Raw genomic sequence first — 15,212 nt, 5'->3', positions numbered from 1 at the left:
AGAAAATGCAGTGAGAGAGAGGGAGTAATATAAGAAAGGTCCCAGAACAAGCCGTCAGCACTGCAGAGCTTGGGTATAATAGTCCTCAGAAGACGGTTTCTCCTGCTGACCTCCTGAGGGTTCACTGAGCGCCAGCATTCAGTCAAAGTTTCCACTTGATCCAGTTTGGTCCATCATAAAGGCTGGATTGTCATGAAACTTACCAGAGATATCTGTAGATATTTATGGTCCCCTGAGAATACATCCTGATGACTTTTGAGTAATTTGGTGCCATCTTCAAAGTGTACACTTAGATTTACCTGAAAGTCAAGATGCCAGACATGAAAGAGATGGAGAAGTTGGTATTTTAAAAAAGAGAAGATGTAATAAAATATCTCAGTAACCGATTTTTCTAATGCACCTGAATGCCACAGGGCCTGAAATCTGCTATTTCTTCTGTGCACTTGGATTTTACAGTGTGTAATGACACTGTGCTTCCAGGGGCTCTTAGATCTAGATGATAGTCTTATTTGCCAGCAACACCACTGTATTACTGCGACCATCCATGAACACGGCCTTATTTTCTCTGAATGAGAACTACTGTACAGGACAGAAGAGCTACATTATTTCAATGTACTTCATTCAAAAGCAGTATGGAGAGTGAACACAGATATAAGTTATTGGAGAAGTGTCAGCCACTGACTGTAACGACTGAGTTTTAACAACATGGTTCGAGGCATGAGTTTAAAAACGTGTTGCCTGAGTGTGTGAGGGAGGTGTCTGAATGCTGAGCAGAGGGGACGGAAGCAGCTGAATGAATCGGTCCCTTCAGTAACGGCGCACTGGACGGCTTTTTTTCTTCTGGCGATACACCTCAACATGGGAACCGCCCTCAAACAAACACACACATACCTGTACTTACAGGCTGTAAACATCCTGGCAACATGCCAAAATACTGTATGCTGGAAGTCTGAGTCTAAGAGCTTGAATGTTTATCACCAAACAGCTGTTCACATGTGCTTCTGTACAGTTTTATTCTTAGTGTGCAGTGCTCCTCCAAACCCTGCTTTACAAATATTCTCCTTCAAATTATATATTTTTATGCCAAAACAGTGAATCCTGTGAATCCTGAATGACACCGCTGAGATGCTCATCGGCCTCCACACTGCACCTCGACTTCTATTCCTGTCTATCTGTTCAACGCGCTGCGGTGCGTTTCCCACGCTGCGTCTGTCGTCAGGATGCTGAACCACCTTCACCACGCTGTCAGTGTTTAACGTCTACTCTTACAGCAGGAAATCTGTACGCAGGAGGGACTCACTCAAACTGATTCAATAAAATCTTTACTTTCTGAAGGTTAACATGGAATCCTGCTGGGGCGACAGGTTGGGCTTTATATTCAAGGAGTGTCATTTCATTTCACATCTGTAACCATTTTCTAGTGAAAAGGCTTGGTTTAGAGCCATGCCACCTAAACATTCATCAAGATCGGCTATGTGGGCTGCAGCTGATGATTAAATGTGAGAATATTGCTGCTACTTCTCCATTTTGAAAACCTTCTGAGACTTGTTATGCAACTTCAAATGGCACCTGTAACCTGCTACTTGTTTCCCATCCAGTGTGTGTGATTCATGCTGTCATATGAAACAGTTACGTAGAGACTGTACGTCTCTGAGCGCCAACTGAAGTCAAAACAACAATTCATTGTTAGGCAACTAAAATTACACATAATATTTAGAAATAACGTTAATCTGTAGGATTTTTTTTTTAAATGTAAACTTTATTTTCCAAACACAGTCACTGAACCCTTTGAAACTGTCAAAGTGCCCATTAAGCCTGCAGCAATTGCCTGAATGATTTTGTCTGGTAACATTTCTAAAGTATATATTTATCTCGACAGCGTCAGATATGAGACACCATTCTTATCAGTCCTATCAAGAAGAAGTGATCAACCATCTGTTGAGGCTCCACCATGACTCTGCAGCGTCTCGACATGAATAATAATCACATTAAATTCAGCACGTGAAACTTCCACTTCTTCACATCTTATTCTTGATCCTAAAACCAGCTCACAGGAGAATCAACAGCGAGTTCAGAGTTCACCTTGCGGACATTTGCTTTCAGATACGTTATAGTGGATTCACATATTTGAAGAGAACCCACCCACCGCAGCAGAGACGTCTGATCCAGTCATAACATATGATAATGCTGCCATCTGGTGGACACTTTGCTGCTGTGTCCCTTTTCTACTCCAGGATTGAAATTGCTGCTTAATTTAGCTTTTTTTTTTTTCTCAGAAAGACCTTACAGTTACTAAGTATTCCATGCTGAATGTGATTCCTGTCAGTGTGCAAAAGCCTTTAAAACAACATTTACTCCTCATGCCGATAAACGCCGTTCATACATACAAAGAGCCTGGACAGGTTCTCATTGGAACCTGTCCAGGTTAATGGTTGATGGCATTGATCAATTGTAGAACAAATGTATAAGCAAACTGCAACATATCAGCGTGGGACGACACTGAATCAAGTGTAGAGTCAGAGGTCAGAGCAGTGTGTGCCATCACACAGGACCTCTGTGACCAAGTGAGGAAAAGTCACACCTTCTTGGGTACGTTAGTGATGATGGGTTTGGGACGCGTCTTAAAGATCAACTTTCGTTTGATGAGAGCAGACACGGAGTAAGAGGTGGAGGCGGGTCCTTCCTGGTCTGTTTCCATGGGTACTTCTGTGACATCATCATTGTTATTGGCGTTGTCACGGCTGCCCAGGCGATCCTGCGAATGGCCAGAGCGCTTGGTGAGGACAGCGAAGGGTTTCTCCAGTTTGACCTGCTTCCCATACAGAATATGGTGCCCAACAATCAGCACTGGTACCCCCTGGTGGAGGGAAGAAGAAAAACAGCTGGGTAAAATTTTTCAGCCTCTACTGATGACCGTTTACAGCTCGAGCATTTACACCTACATTTTCTTGATTAATTGTTTGGTCTGGGAAATGTTGGCCGATCAGTAGTAAAAAATCTAACAAAAATGTATTTATTGTCACACTAGAAGGAGAAATGCAGCAAATCCTCAGTACTGAAGCTGGAAATTTTGGTTGAAAAATGACAAAAACAATAAAACTGATGATCAAAATTGTTGCCAATTAATTTTCTGTCGACTGATTAAACTGACTAGAGTCTTCACAGACACACAATCACAATAGGAAAGAGTAGATATACTCTATTAACTTACAGAAAACCCAGTGTAAAAACATAAACACTGGAGCTGAAATGCTCAGTTGATTAATTGAGTAAAGCCAGTATTGATTCAATATCTTTGGATTTTCGACTGTTGGATGAAATCTTCAATGTGAAGATACCACCTGTGGCTCTGGGAAGAGCATTTTTGTTTTACTATAACTGCTCGAGCAGAGAACTAACTTAGCTAATTTTGCTTAGCCACATTGTATCTCTAAAACTTAGTCTGCATCTGAAGTGTGCTCTCCAGTCTTTTATTTACCTCTGTGGTGTAGAGCAGGTCTCCCATGACATTTCCAGCCAGACCAGAGTTGTGTCTGGGAATCATCTCTCCCTGCAGCTCCACCAGCAGCCATTCTGGAGGACTGCTGCCATCCACACTGCCTCTGCAGGAGCACACAGACACACGCACACACACACCTGGATCAACTAAACACACCTGGAAAGACTTCAGTCTAGAAGTGATGAACACTACAGTGACAGTCACACCAAACTCTACTCAAGCATTAGCTACCTTTCGGATTTTATACTGTGATATTGTTGAAGGCATAAAATGCGTTCAACATAACGAAACCTTTAATAATCCGCATGAGCCACTCTTCAGGTCGGCGTGCGTCCAACTTTACTCAGAAGCACCTCATCAATAAAATGTCAGCTCTTACATGAAACACCGCATCACCAGGCAATAGGAAGATAAACTGGAGTGAGTTCACCATTCGTACGTTACCTTATGACTATTTGAACCATTGTCCTGCCAGAGAGCAAAGACTGACGCGTAACATTCACACAAAACAAAACAAATGATCAACGCATGTCCATGGAACTGGTCCCAGCTCAGCAGTAAAACAATAACTAAGACCACTCTGTCAGCGTTCAGAATCCGGTAGTATTTCCCGCCAGCAGTGCGTGCTCTCAGCGTGATGACGTACTTCCGTTTCTGTCGGCCCCTGTGGGTGATTCATTACCGGTTCAAACGTCTTCAACGTGGGTCCTGGTGTTTTTCAGCGTGTTGAGTTGATAGCAAAGAAACTTTAGCGACGCTGGAGGAAGAATAGCAGGTAAACGGTGTTTTATGAAGACGAATAATGTAAAAAGTGTTGAACTTAAACAGACTGCTGAGCACAGACTCTGAACTGTGTGTCTAACCTGAGAGGTTTTTGGTTTGCTAGCGGACTGCAGGTTTACAGGTTGCCTTCGCTGTCGCCCGACCAGCTTCATTAACCTGCTGTTTTTATCTCCCTTAGTGGTGAAAATGGGTGAGTTTAAGGTGCACCGTGTTCGGTTCTTCGACTACATGCCCAGTGCTGTCAGAGCCATGGCGTTCAACAGCCGCACGGAGCGACTGGCAGTAGCCCGGGCTGATGGATCCGTGGAGATCTTCAGCTTCTTGGACCACTACTTCCAAGAAAAGGTAAGAGCTCAGAGGAAGTCCAGACAGCACTCCCACAGGCTATAATCATCTGCTGAACATGACACTTTGTTAAAAGAAGTCTGTGTGGTAATGAGAGGACAGGAAACCTTCACACTTCACTGAGTTGTAGTGTGTATGTGTGTGAAACAGTACTTTTGCAGATTGACTAAGAAACACTAAATTGCTCAATTTGTCAACTGAGTTCTGCACAAGACAAATCCTTCAAACAGGAGCTAAGCTAACGTCCACGCTTGTTTTGATTTTGATGCACAGGTCATCCCAGGACGGGATGGCAGGGCTGTTGAGGCGCTGTGTTGGGTGGGCCAGCGTTTGTTCAGTGCTGGTTTGGATGGAGAGATCACAGAGTATGACCTGGAGAACCTGAGGCCCAGGTACACTGTGGAGGCCTATGGAGGACCCATCTGGACCATCACTAGCAACAGCCAGGGGACGCTGCTAACGGTCAGTCAAGTTTCATGTGAAACTCCAAACCAGGCTTTTGTTACCTAGATTAGTGTCGAGCCTCATCTAGCCTTGAGCTTTGATTGTTGCTTGAATTAATGTTGCTGATTTCAGGTCGGTTGTGAGGATGGAACAGTGAAGATGTTTGAAATCCTGGAGGACAGGATTCGGTTTCAAAGAAACCTTGACAGACAGAAAGGTAAGATGACAAGCTGATTCGTTATTTTTACTTTTCAGCTGGCAGTCATAAACATAAATACACACCCTGGGCTGAGTAGTGACGTTACATTAAACAGGAGAGGCTGTACCACAGTCAGTACATTTACAGGAGTCACATCTCTGTTTCTCTGCAGAGCGTGTGTGATTGTCAGTAGACGGAGCGGTAGAGCGAGAGGAGATTGTTCACGACTTAACTGATCACAGATAGTGTTGTTCTTTGTTGACGTTGTTGCAAGCCGCCATGAAAAAATTAAGATATGGGAAATCCTCTTTAAATATAGGTGGATAAAACAGCCCTGTTGGGCGTTAGGACTGATGCTCAGGTCTCTTTATTGGCTTACCCTGCTTCATTCAACAATGGGCTGCTCCTGTGTTATTGCAGCAATAACCATGTTGCACAGTGGCTGTTTCTAACCTGATTTAACACCTGTTATTCCAGAAAGAGACTTGAGACTTGGCTCTTGATTAAAGACCTGAAACTTGACTTGGACTTGCATAAAATGTTTTGTGAAGATCTCTGGGCTGCACACACTGAACAATATGAAAACACAAAGTACCTGAAGAGTTTATTGTCTAAGTGTTTTTATGCTTTTACTTCAGCAACTTTGCCAAATGGTATTTTTTTGTCTACTTGAGCAGTTTGTTATGGGAGTAATTGGACTCTACCTGTGACTTCTTGACACTGACTGTTTCATTTTGGTTTATGTGATATTCTAGGTCGTATCATATCTCTGTCCTGGCATCCCTCTGGTACACTGATCGCTGCTGGCATGATGGACATGATCAGAATATTTGATGCAGAGACGGGTAAGGAGATACAACTGAACTAAAATATTCAAATGGGCGTCAGAAGACTTCTCCATGTGTTCCTTGAATATCCCCTGATGGTGTGATTGTGACCTTTCAGTGTCTGTTTGCTTTTGCTGACTTCAGGCCACACCACACACAGACTGCTGGTGGAGAGAGGTGTGGGGGCATCCAAGACCAAAGAGGTTGTGGTTTGGAGCATCGTCTTCCTGTCTGACCACACAATCATCAGCGGTGATTCTGCAGGGAAGGTCCAGATCTGGGACGGACTCACTGGAACTCTGGTCAGAACTCACCTGGTCACCAAGTGGGACGTCCTGGCTCTTTCTGCTTCAAGGGTGAGTGTGTCACCACGGATTACGACACATTACACAACTTAGAGGTTAAAGGCAGGTGTAGGTGTGTGTCACCTGACAGTCAGTGATGTAAACTCTCTGAATATTGAACAGGATGAGAGCAGTGTGGTAGCTGGGACATCAGAGGGCACCGTCATCCAGTTTCAGTTCATCTCCTCCACCGTGGACCAGCAGGATAAGGAGTGGGTCCGAACGAGGACCTTTAAAAACCACTCGCATGATGTGAGGGCGCTCGTCCACACAGACACCGCTGTGGTTTCTGGAGGTCAGTGTTCCATCTGCTGTTGGTGTTGCATAAATGTATATTATAATTATAATATTATAATGTCTAAGAGCTTTGAGCCTGGTTCAGCTGCAATAATGCAATTTGATGTCATGCAACAACTCACCAGCTGGTTAGACTGCTATTTTAAATGTGAACTTGCGATATGACGTGTTTTGGTGTCTGTAATCCTGTCAGGCATGGACACCCAGCTGGTCGTGCGACCCCTGCTGGACAAGGTGGAGAAGAACACCCAGGAATCAGCACTGCGCAAAATAGCTTTCCCTCACGTGAGTTCATGTTGAGTGGAGGAGCCAGCTCTCACAAATAGTTTAGTGTCTAAGAAAGCACCTTTAAGGCCACTGTAGGTCACGGCTGTTCCCATGACGACATGCTCACTTCTGTCCGTCTGTCTTTCATGCAGAGAAGCCTGGTCTGCTGTGCAAATAAAGGAGGACTGCTGCTCTTCCAGTTCCCTGATCATTTAGAGCTGTGGAGAGTGGGGGAGAGCGATGGACACGGTGAGGAAAACATGCACTTAACAGGCAGCTTGACTCTCGGTAGCTAGCTGTCCAGGAGGGCTGAGACGATATGTTCATCTCCTGATTCAGTACTGTCACTTCCTTACGTTATGTATTACCATTCGTAAGTATATCAATTCAGTGTTACAATTTATTGTGATTCTTGTTTGGTTTTTTAGCACTAGGACACCTGTTTTCTTCTCGTGGGCATACCCTCAGAATCCCTGACCTGTTAGCATGCCTGTATCTGACTGAACAGTTGTGCAGTTTAATAATTGCGCCACTTTATTCTGTGTCTGAACAGGGAAGCCTGGCGACAGTCTACCTTTGAAGAGAAAACCAGAGAAACTGATCCAGCTGAAGAGGAAGGTGTGTACTGATTTTATTTTACATTGTCTATGTCTAGCTTGTTGCGTGTTGTTACCATCTCCCTCTGCCCTTCACTTCCTGTCATCTCTCTAATGGCAGCTATGTAACGAAGGCATAAAACACACATCTACCAGTTGACCTCACTGTCTTTGGCTGTTTTATGCCTCTTTATTTATCCTTTGAACTCTGAGAATGAAGTGTGTGTGTGCTGACTGTTGCAGGGAGAGGATCACATCTGCAGCAGTGCGTTGTCTCCCTGTGGAGGCTGGCTGGCATACTCTACTGTCTCCAGTGTCCGTCTCTACAGATTACAGTACAACAACATCAGCATCACCAAGGTGGGCTCCTCAACAATGACACTACTGCCCCCTTGTGCTCCTCTGTATCAGTCATTGTTCTCACAGCCCTGCCCATAAATAAACTGCTTCTTTACAGGAAGACAGGTATTCCTCATCAACTCTGTGTAGAGCTTGAGCCAAATAGAAAACTGAGTTCTGCAAACGTTCACTCCAACATTTTTCCATCCAGTATTTGTTGTGAAATTAGACACTTGCAGCACATAAAGTAATCATTATTTTTACAGATATTCCGTATCATAGCAAACAAAGCACCTGAAAAATCAAAGCGCGCTGAAGTGCTTCCAGCTGGGTGTTTTCACCTTGAGGTGGACACAGCCCCTAACAGGCTGTCTGTCGGTAGCAAGGACCATTACAGAGCTCACCGTCTGTGTCCCCTTCCTCTTCCTCCCTTCAGTTGTCCAAACTACCTAAGGACCTTCGCTCAGCCCACCAGCTCCGCTTCTCCTCTGACTCCTCCAAACTCTTTGCCTCCTCCAGCCATTCTTCAGTCATTGTTGTCTCCCTCAACCAGCTGGAGTGCAAATACCTTCACACTCTCAAACCCAAGTCAGGTGAGTCTGAGTCCAGGGTCTGGACTGCTCATGGGGTTTTCAGCAGTATTGTACAGTTGTGAGCAATGCATCATTTTTGTAGAAACCTTATGAGAAAATAAAAACCAGATAGTTTGCATCCAACATTAAATCCAGTCTTTAAAGTGCTGACGAGCCTTTCTCTAAACCACGGGGGACACTGGAGTCTGTCACTGCTTTCCGTGTCGGCCAGTAAAAACAATGTTTTGGTTGCACAAGTGAAGTTCAAGCAGTTACATAGCTGACGTAGCATTGAAACAAAGGCTGCTGTGTAAATAGGGTTTTGTTAGGTTCTATTAATCACTGTCAGATGTATATCTGAGCATTCAAAAGGCTGAAACGTGTCCAGCTTCAGCACCGTTTCAGCTCTACAAGAAGTTAATTACATAAAGAAAACACATCTCAATATATAGGTTTGTGTGTGAGAATGTAAAAATAATGAAATGATATCTGGACAAGTTATACAATAGGCAGAAAGCTAAAGCAGCCGCAACAACAATATTGATTGTTGAGTGTGTGGTGTCCAGGCTCCAGCCAGCCAGTGCACCTGCTGTGCGCCAGTGACGACGGCAAATGGCTCGCTACAGCAAACACAGACTGTGAGATCCACGTCTACAACCTTCACAAGCTAAAGGTGAGTTGGAGCTCACCTTTTCTCCTCTATCCATGTTATTTCTCTGTGCGTAAAATTTGAATCGTAGCCAAAGCAACAATAGTAACTCCATGTTTCTCTTATTGCTCTGTGTGTTTGCAGCTTCATTGTACAGTTCCTGTGTACAGCTCCTGTCCCACGGCCATAGCCATCCACCCAACGACCAGCAACCTGGTCGTGGCGCACGCCGACCAGCAGGTGAGTAAACTGCTCTGTAAAAGACGAGCACACAGAGTTTCTCAGAGGTAACATTGTGATGGATATGTTGCACAGATGCTGATACGGTGTGTGTTTCCTGTCCTGTGTGTGTGTTTGTTTGTGTGTGTGTGGTGCAGATCTTTGAGTACTCTCTGGTGCAGAAAGAATACACAGAGTGGAGTCGGAAGCTGCAGAAACAAGGACTGCACTCTCTGTGGTTGCAGAGGGACACGCCCGTCACCCACATCACCTTCAATCCCAAAAACCCAGCTCACATCTTCCTGCACGACACGTTCATGTTCTGCATCATTGACCAGAGTCTGGTATGTGAGCACTGACTCCTGTCTGCACTTTGATACAAAGCCTCCAAAACCAGAGGTGCTAACTGCTTCATCTGTGCCATGTGGAGGCTGTTTCAGCCGTCTCGCTCTGGTGATTGAATACTGCTGTAACTGTATGTCGGTGTCTTTGTCTCCACGCGCAGCCCCTCCCTGAAGCAAAGACTATGCTCTACAATCAGATGACACTGAGGAGTCTCCCTGAGCAGGAGAGGATCAGACACAGCCACGCCTTTAAGATATGCAAGAATTTCCAGGTACGGTCATACTGAGCACAGTGGAGCTCTGCTTTTACTGCTGCGCTGCCTCCAAGTGACGGAGACGAGAGGAGCCTTAGAGCAGAGCAGAGCTGGGCGCCACGCTCACAGACTAGTTTAATTAAAGAACCACACCTGCTAATCTTTATGATGTTTCTAATGCTCTCCTCGTATTTGATCCCACAGCATATCCTATGTGTCACTTTACTGGAGGACCATTCTCTGGTTGTGGTGGAGCGCCCCCTGCTGGACATCATGTCTCAGCTTCCCGCACCTGTCCGGCAGAAGAAGTTTGCCACATAAATGAACTGAAGCAGGTTTCCAGGAGGGATGTTCATATCGGAGGAAAGGATTGTTACTTCTTTGAGTTGATTCTCTGTAACTCTCACATCTAAAATCATTCTCAGTAAGTGTGAATGCGTCACCACTTTGTAAAGAAATGCTTTGATAAAATAATAAATTGAACTATTTGCTGTCAGTCTTGTTTGATTGAGAAGTGACTTGAATTTGTAAATGGAATTGATGTTTTTAGCTCACCTCACTAAAGTCTCTTAAACATTAGCTTTAACAGAAAGAGCAGTTTCATCAGTGAGTTAATAATGAAATATAAAGTTTTACTGTTCAAAATGACTAATTCCCATCTTAATGTCCAATTCAATGTCACACTGTATGATCTGGCTCCACTTGGCTTAAACAGTCTGAATCTTTCCTCAAACTGCAATTTGGTAATGATCAACAAACTGCACTTTCACAGGTTTGGGTTTAAGGACTTGTTGCTATGACAACAGTTCCAGATGGATTTTATAGCAGCTTCAGAGAAACCAGATGATCTCGACTGATATCAGGCAGATAATATCTAAGTCTACCTTCTCTCTTCCCTCCTCCTCCCTTTGCTCACCCCACGCCCTCATTAAATTTTGTCCCTTTGACATCATGAGATATTTCTTCTTGCATCTCCTATTTTCACACATGAACAAACTTGAGTTTTAAATTCACATTTACACACTGAAATACATCTATAAGGGAATAAGTGATGACCAAATGCGGTCTGTGGTACAGCTGCTGTTCAGGCAGCAGAGACCACTGTTGAGCTACTTCAATAACATCATATCACTGAATCAGTGGCTGGTAGAGCTTTCATGTAGCCACCAGGCGGCGGCGTCCTGATGTAGACTATCAGACTTTCACAAAACACAACTGAACTGGATACCTGAACATGGTCAGCCAGAGGTATACATAAACTTTTGTTTTTTTACTTTGACAGTCAAAAGAGCTGTTTGAGTTTTGTCATTATAATCCATTCAAATGAGGTGAAAAAGAACTTGACCAAAAATACACATTTTGACTGAAATAGTTACTATGCAAAAAGATCATGTTACATAATAAGGGTGTGATATGAAGCTAAATTCTATCGCAATGAAACGAAGCTGCCACTTCTGACTGTGCGGTCAGAGGTTTTAGATGTTTGAATAATCTAAGCAATGTTCAAACGGGTGCCAAAATATAAACAAATAAAACTTAACGAGCGGAGAAAAGGCTTCCCTGCAGAGAGCGGGGGTACCCTGACTGATTTGATGTGTATGAAAATGATGTGAATCATACACCTTAACACTCACCAGGCATCAACTCCACTGATACCTATGGGGGCAGCTTCATTTGACATGTCACAGTAGAAAAGGCACAGGTGTTACTAATAACATGAACGCTGGCTGTGTGTTCTATTCAAGTGTCCCAGTCAGCCGTGACGGTGCGACAGTGAGCCAGCATGCACAGCACCAGAAGCATGAAGCTGACGCGGTTACATGGAGTTCTGCCATCAGTCATTTCATTGTTTACACTTGTGCTTTTCTCACTGCCTCATGTCAACATGTCTTGTGTGAAAAAAGACTTGTAACTTAAACTGTGTGGATGAGTGCGCAAGACAGACCCAAAACACAAGCAAAGAAGAAAGCATTTGATAAGTGCTCCATTGGCAGCTGGTGTCATGTTAAATTACTCACCTTTTCACCGATGGGACGGTTTAGTGTTTAGGCAGATTTAAAGCCACTGCAGAACTCTGTGTTCTATAATCGAACAGATTCTAAGAGAATGTGACAAAGATGTATTCCATAATACTGCACAACATTTAGAGAGTATGCAGGCGGACTTGCACGTGCTAAGAAGACTCCCATTTTCAGTGATCTACAGCCTGACTCATGCACAAACACAAACACAAACAAACACAAACCACAATTTAAAATCGGTCAAATCACAGCTTATTGGACATTTGGAGATGTGACCTGTGTTTTTTTTTTTTTTTTATCTTATTTTATGGATTTCTGACCTGAAGTAATTTTATTGATGACAGTATAGGATGATGTTGTTTAGTGACCAACTCCTGCATCTTTACATCAAGAACCACAATACAAATACACATAATACAACAAGTCTAGGGCTTTACATTATGTTGTCATTATCTCACTGGTGTGTAATTTTATGTCCTCCTTCTGATAATGTCAAATAAAACTATTTTTCATTTCTTTTTTAGAAGACACACACACACACACACACACACACACACACACACACACTTACTACATCGACCTGGAACCTACAAATCCTGAGTAAATATACTGAAAGGAATACCTGACTCCTGAGCTTTGAATATAGAAACAGAGAGACTTTATTTTCTTTAACATCGGACATTTTTCTTTATTTTGCTTCAAAGAAGCTGAACTTTTAAGTCTTCATTAGACCTGTAAAGTCCCACTGGGACAAACCTACAAGATATTCAACATAAATGAATACAAAGTCTTCTTCATCCACTCAAAGCATTCTAAAGATGCCACATGCAAAACAAATAAATAGATAATTATTCAAATATTAATAGCAGTTAAATTATCATATTACACAACTATACAATAGCAAATTTCTTTGACGACAAGGCCATCAATATGAGAAGAATACAGAGTAAAATACCCACTTTACTTTCGCTGCACTATGCAGAGCTATAAACAAGTCATGATGAAGAGTAAACAGGGCCTACAAAGACCTACAAAACATATTGTAGATGTATCAATTATGATGTCATCATTGTCATCAATAAAAATAAGCTGCTGTGACTTTGACTTCACGTCTCATTAATGATTTCAGGGGTGTGGGCTGTGCGTTCAGGTTAGCGCTGTCATGACTGGATCAATGTGACCTCTGAGCCAACAGTCTCACTGCAGCACCTGACACCCCTGAGATGGATTTTGCAGAGAACTTGGTGCATTTTAAAACAAATGCAATATAAACTGTAGTATGCCAGTGTGACAGCAGGTCCGGATAGTTCCCCTCTAGGAGGAGGTCCTGACTCTGGCACAGGTACAGCCCACAGCTACTTCCAGAGTCACCGGCCTCAGATGGTACGTCTTGCCGTCACTGCAGAGCTCCCTCTTGAGAAACACCCTGCTCTGCTTTATGGGCACCGAGTTGTAGTCAAAACTCTCCACTGAGAGCGGTCTCTTCTCCGGGCCTGAGTTATCCTGGATGAGGATGCATCCTGAACACAGGCACTGAGCCTCAGCATAGGTGGAAGGGTAGTGATCCTTCATTGTTACAAGCCTGGAAAGGAACAAGAAGACTAGGTGAGCAGCTGATCCAGGGACAGTGAGGAGATGTGACTGAGATAGGCAACATCCAATAAAATGCTTTCCTGGAAATGCTAAATCTTTCTTTTCCTTCACTGATAGATCGAATAAATCAAACTAAAACGTGTTTTTTGGAGATACAGGGTTTTCATTTCTGCGCTTTGCATGTTCAAACATACATAAAACCTGCACATCACATCCAAATGACATCTCAGTGCAAACTCACAGTGGGAAAAAGCCAGTTAACAAAGTGCAACACATTAGCGATAACACATTTCCCAAGAAAAGAAACCACGTCATTCCCAGCGGTTGTGTGCAAGCAGAGCTGTGAGGGGACTTTCCCTCTGCGGAGCCGGGGTGTGCCGCACCTGAGCGCGTCATCGGCGCTCGAAGCCCGGAGCCAGGTGTGAAAATCACCACCACGAATAACCATGAAGGTTTAAGGCTGATGCAAGTACGCAAATGCAGCACGACGCATTTGAGGACAGTGGTAATGTACATTCCCATTAAGAGTTAGTTTCGCTTAAGCTTTACGATGCGTAATGCCTGGTTTTTATGGCGGCTTCATTCCATCATATGCAAACACTCAGGACGGCTTCAGAGTGATTTTAAAGAGGATTTCTTTGCCCTGACATAGTTTTATTATGTTTGAAAACTTTGGGATTTTAACAAAATTGAAATGACAAGCGTGTATCACCAAGTTTAGCCATTTGGATGGATGTGGAACTATGACATTTCCCTTAATCCCGTTAGGTCTGTCATTAGGGGTCCAATTATGCGGTTTGATTAAAAGTCCCTGATCCCATGCAGGTGTATCTTAAAAGCTTTACAGCAGCGGACTGTGGGTGTCGTATTAATGTCTGAAATGTCACTTACACGTATCTCCAGGGGGACAGCGACCTGCCGCTGATGTGCTGCGGCGGCTGCTGCTGGTACAGCGCCACCGGGCAGGAGGCAGGTGAGTCAGGTGCCGCCGCAGGTGAGGGGTCCGGAGGCTGCGGGTAGCGGCTCCTCAGCTTCCTGTCTGCCGCGTCACTCAGCTCGTGGTCGGCATAGCACCGGTTCCCCATGCACGTTCTCACATGCACGAGGAGAAGTCCGAAGATGAGAATCTGTGTGGGGACAGACAGACAGACAGAGCTGAAGTGATGGAGGACGCAGAGAGTAGCCGCTCCCAGCAGCAGACCCCGTCCTGTCTCTGTCACTCACCTGTTTCACGTCCATCCTCTGTGTCTGTCCTCTCACTGACCGTTAACGAGCGGATCCGCTTTGCTGGAACTTGCCACCATGCTCAGGCGTCTACTATTTATCGGTGCGCCTGGGAAAAACCGGCGGCATGAGGAAATGGAAATGCTATTTACCTCCTCGACTTCCTCTTTTAAGTGAAAGTTGCCTTCAGTGTAGGTGTGAAGGCTACTCGCGTGCTGTCATAGGAATGTGCCCCGTGGACTTCTATCTCCTGTGAGGGCGCTCATTGACGTAATGCCCAGCCCAGCCCCCTCCCCTCACCTGAACCATCACACCTGACCCTCCAAAACAGGTCTGAACCCTCACACAGCCCTTTGAAGCTCTTTGAAGCACTAACACTCACACTGTTTCTCACAA

General features: G+C 44.2%; 3 protein-coding genes across 3 annotated transcripts; 1 reads left to right on the top strand and 2 right to left on the bottom strand.

Moving 5' to 3' along the window:
- Positions 1-1,748: 1,748 nt before the first annotated feature.
- chtf8 (CTF8, chromosome transmission fidelity factor 8 homolog (S. cerevisiae)) lies at positions 1,749-4,117 on the bottom strand. The gene is made up of 3 exons (XM_076733800.1): positions 3,944-4,117; positions 3,479-3,602; positions 1,749-2,857 (listed from the first exon to the last, which is right to left on the bottom strand). The coding sequence occupies exons 1-3, from the start codon at positions 3,961-3,963 to the stop codon at positions 2,576-2,578; spliced, it is 426 nt and encodes a 141-aa protein (XP_076589915.1). The 5' UTR covers positions 3,964-4,117; the 3' UTR covers positions 1,749-2,575.
- A 55-nt stretch (positions 4,118-4,172) lies between these two features.
- utp4 (UTP4 small subunit processome component) lies at positions 4,173-10,495 on the top strand. Its single transcript, XM_076732662.1, has 17 exons — positions 4,173-4,274; positions 4,461-4,627; positions 4,901-5,089; positions 5,204-5,288; positions 6,026-6,115; positions 6,242-6,453; positions 6,565-6,736; positions 6,932-7,023; positions 7,158-7,254; positions 7,559-7,623; positions 7,845-7,961; positions 8,377-8,533; positions 9,079-9,185; positions 9,306-9,401; positions 9,539-9,724; positions 9,886-9,996; positions 10,183-10,495. Exons 2-17 carry the CDS (start codon positions 4,469-4,471, stop codon positions 10,297-10,299), a joined length of 2,052 nt encoding a protein of 683 aa, XP_076588777.1. The 5' UTR covers positions 4,173-4,274; positions 4,461-4,468; the 3' UTR covers positions 10,300-10,495.
- Positions 10,496-12,669: 2,174 nt separating this feature from the next.
- On the bottom strand, positions 12,670-14,991 carry il17c (interleukin 17c). The gene is made up of 3 exons (XM_076733851.1): positions 14,817-14,991; positions 14,484-14,719; positions 12,670-13,581 (listed from the first exon to the last, which is right to left on the bottom strand). The coding sequence occupies exons 1-3, from the start codon at positions 14,829-14,831 to the stop codon at positions 13,314-13,316; spliced, it is 519 nt and encodes a 172-aa protein (XP_076589966.1). The 5' UTR covers positions 14,832-14,991; the 3' UTR covers positions 12,670-13,313.
- Between the last annotated feature and the right edge of the window lie 221 nt (positions 14,992-15,212).

The sequence above is a fragment of the Chaetodon auriga genome, chromosome 6, assembly GCF_051107435.1.
Source record: "Chaetodon auriga isolate fChaAug3 chromosome 6, fChaAug3.hap1, whole genome shotgun sequence".
In the NCBI taxonomy this organism is placed as follows: domain Eukaryota; kingdom Metazoa; phylum Chordata; class Actinopteri; order Chaetodontiformes; family Chaetodontidae; genus Chaetodon; species Chaetodon auriga.
This window is presented reverse-complemented; position numbering and strand designations above follow the sequence as displayed.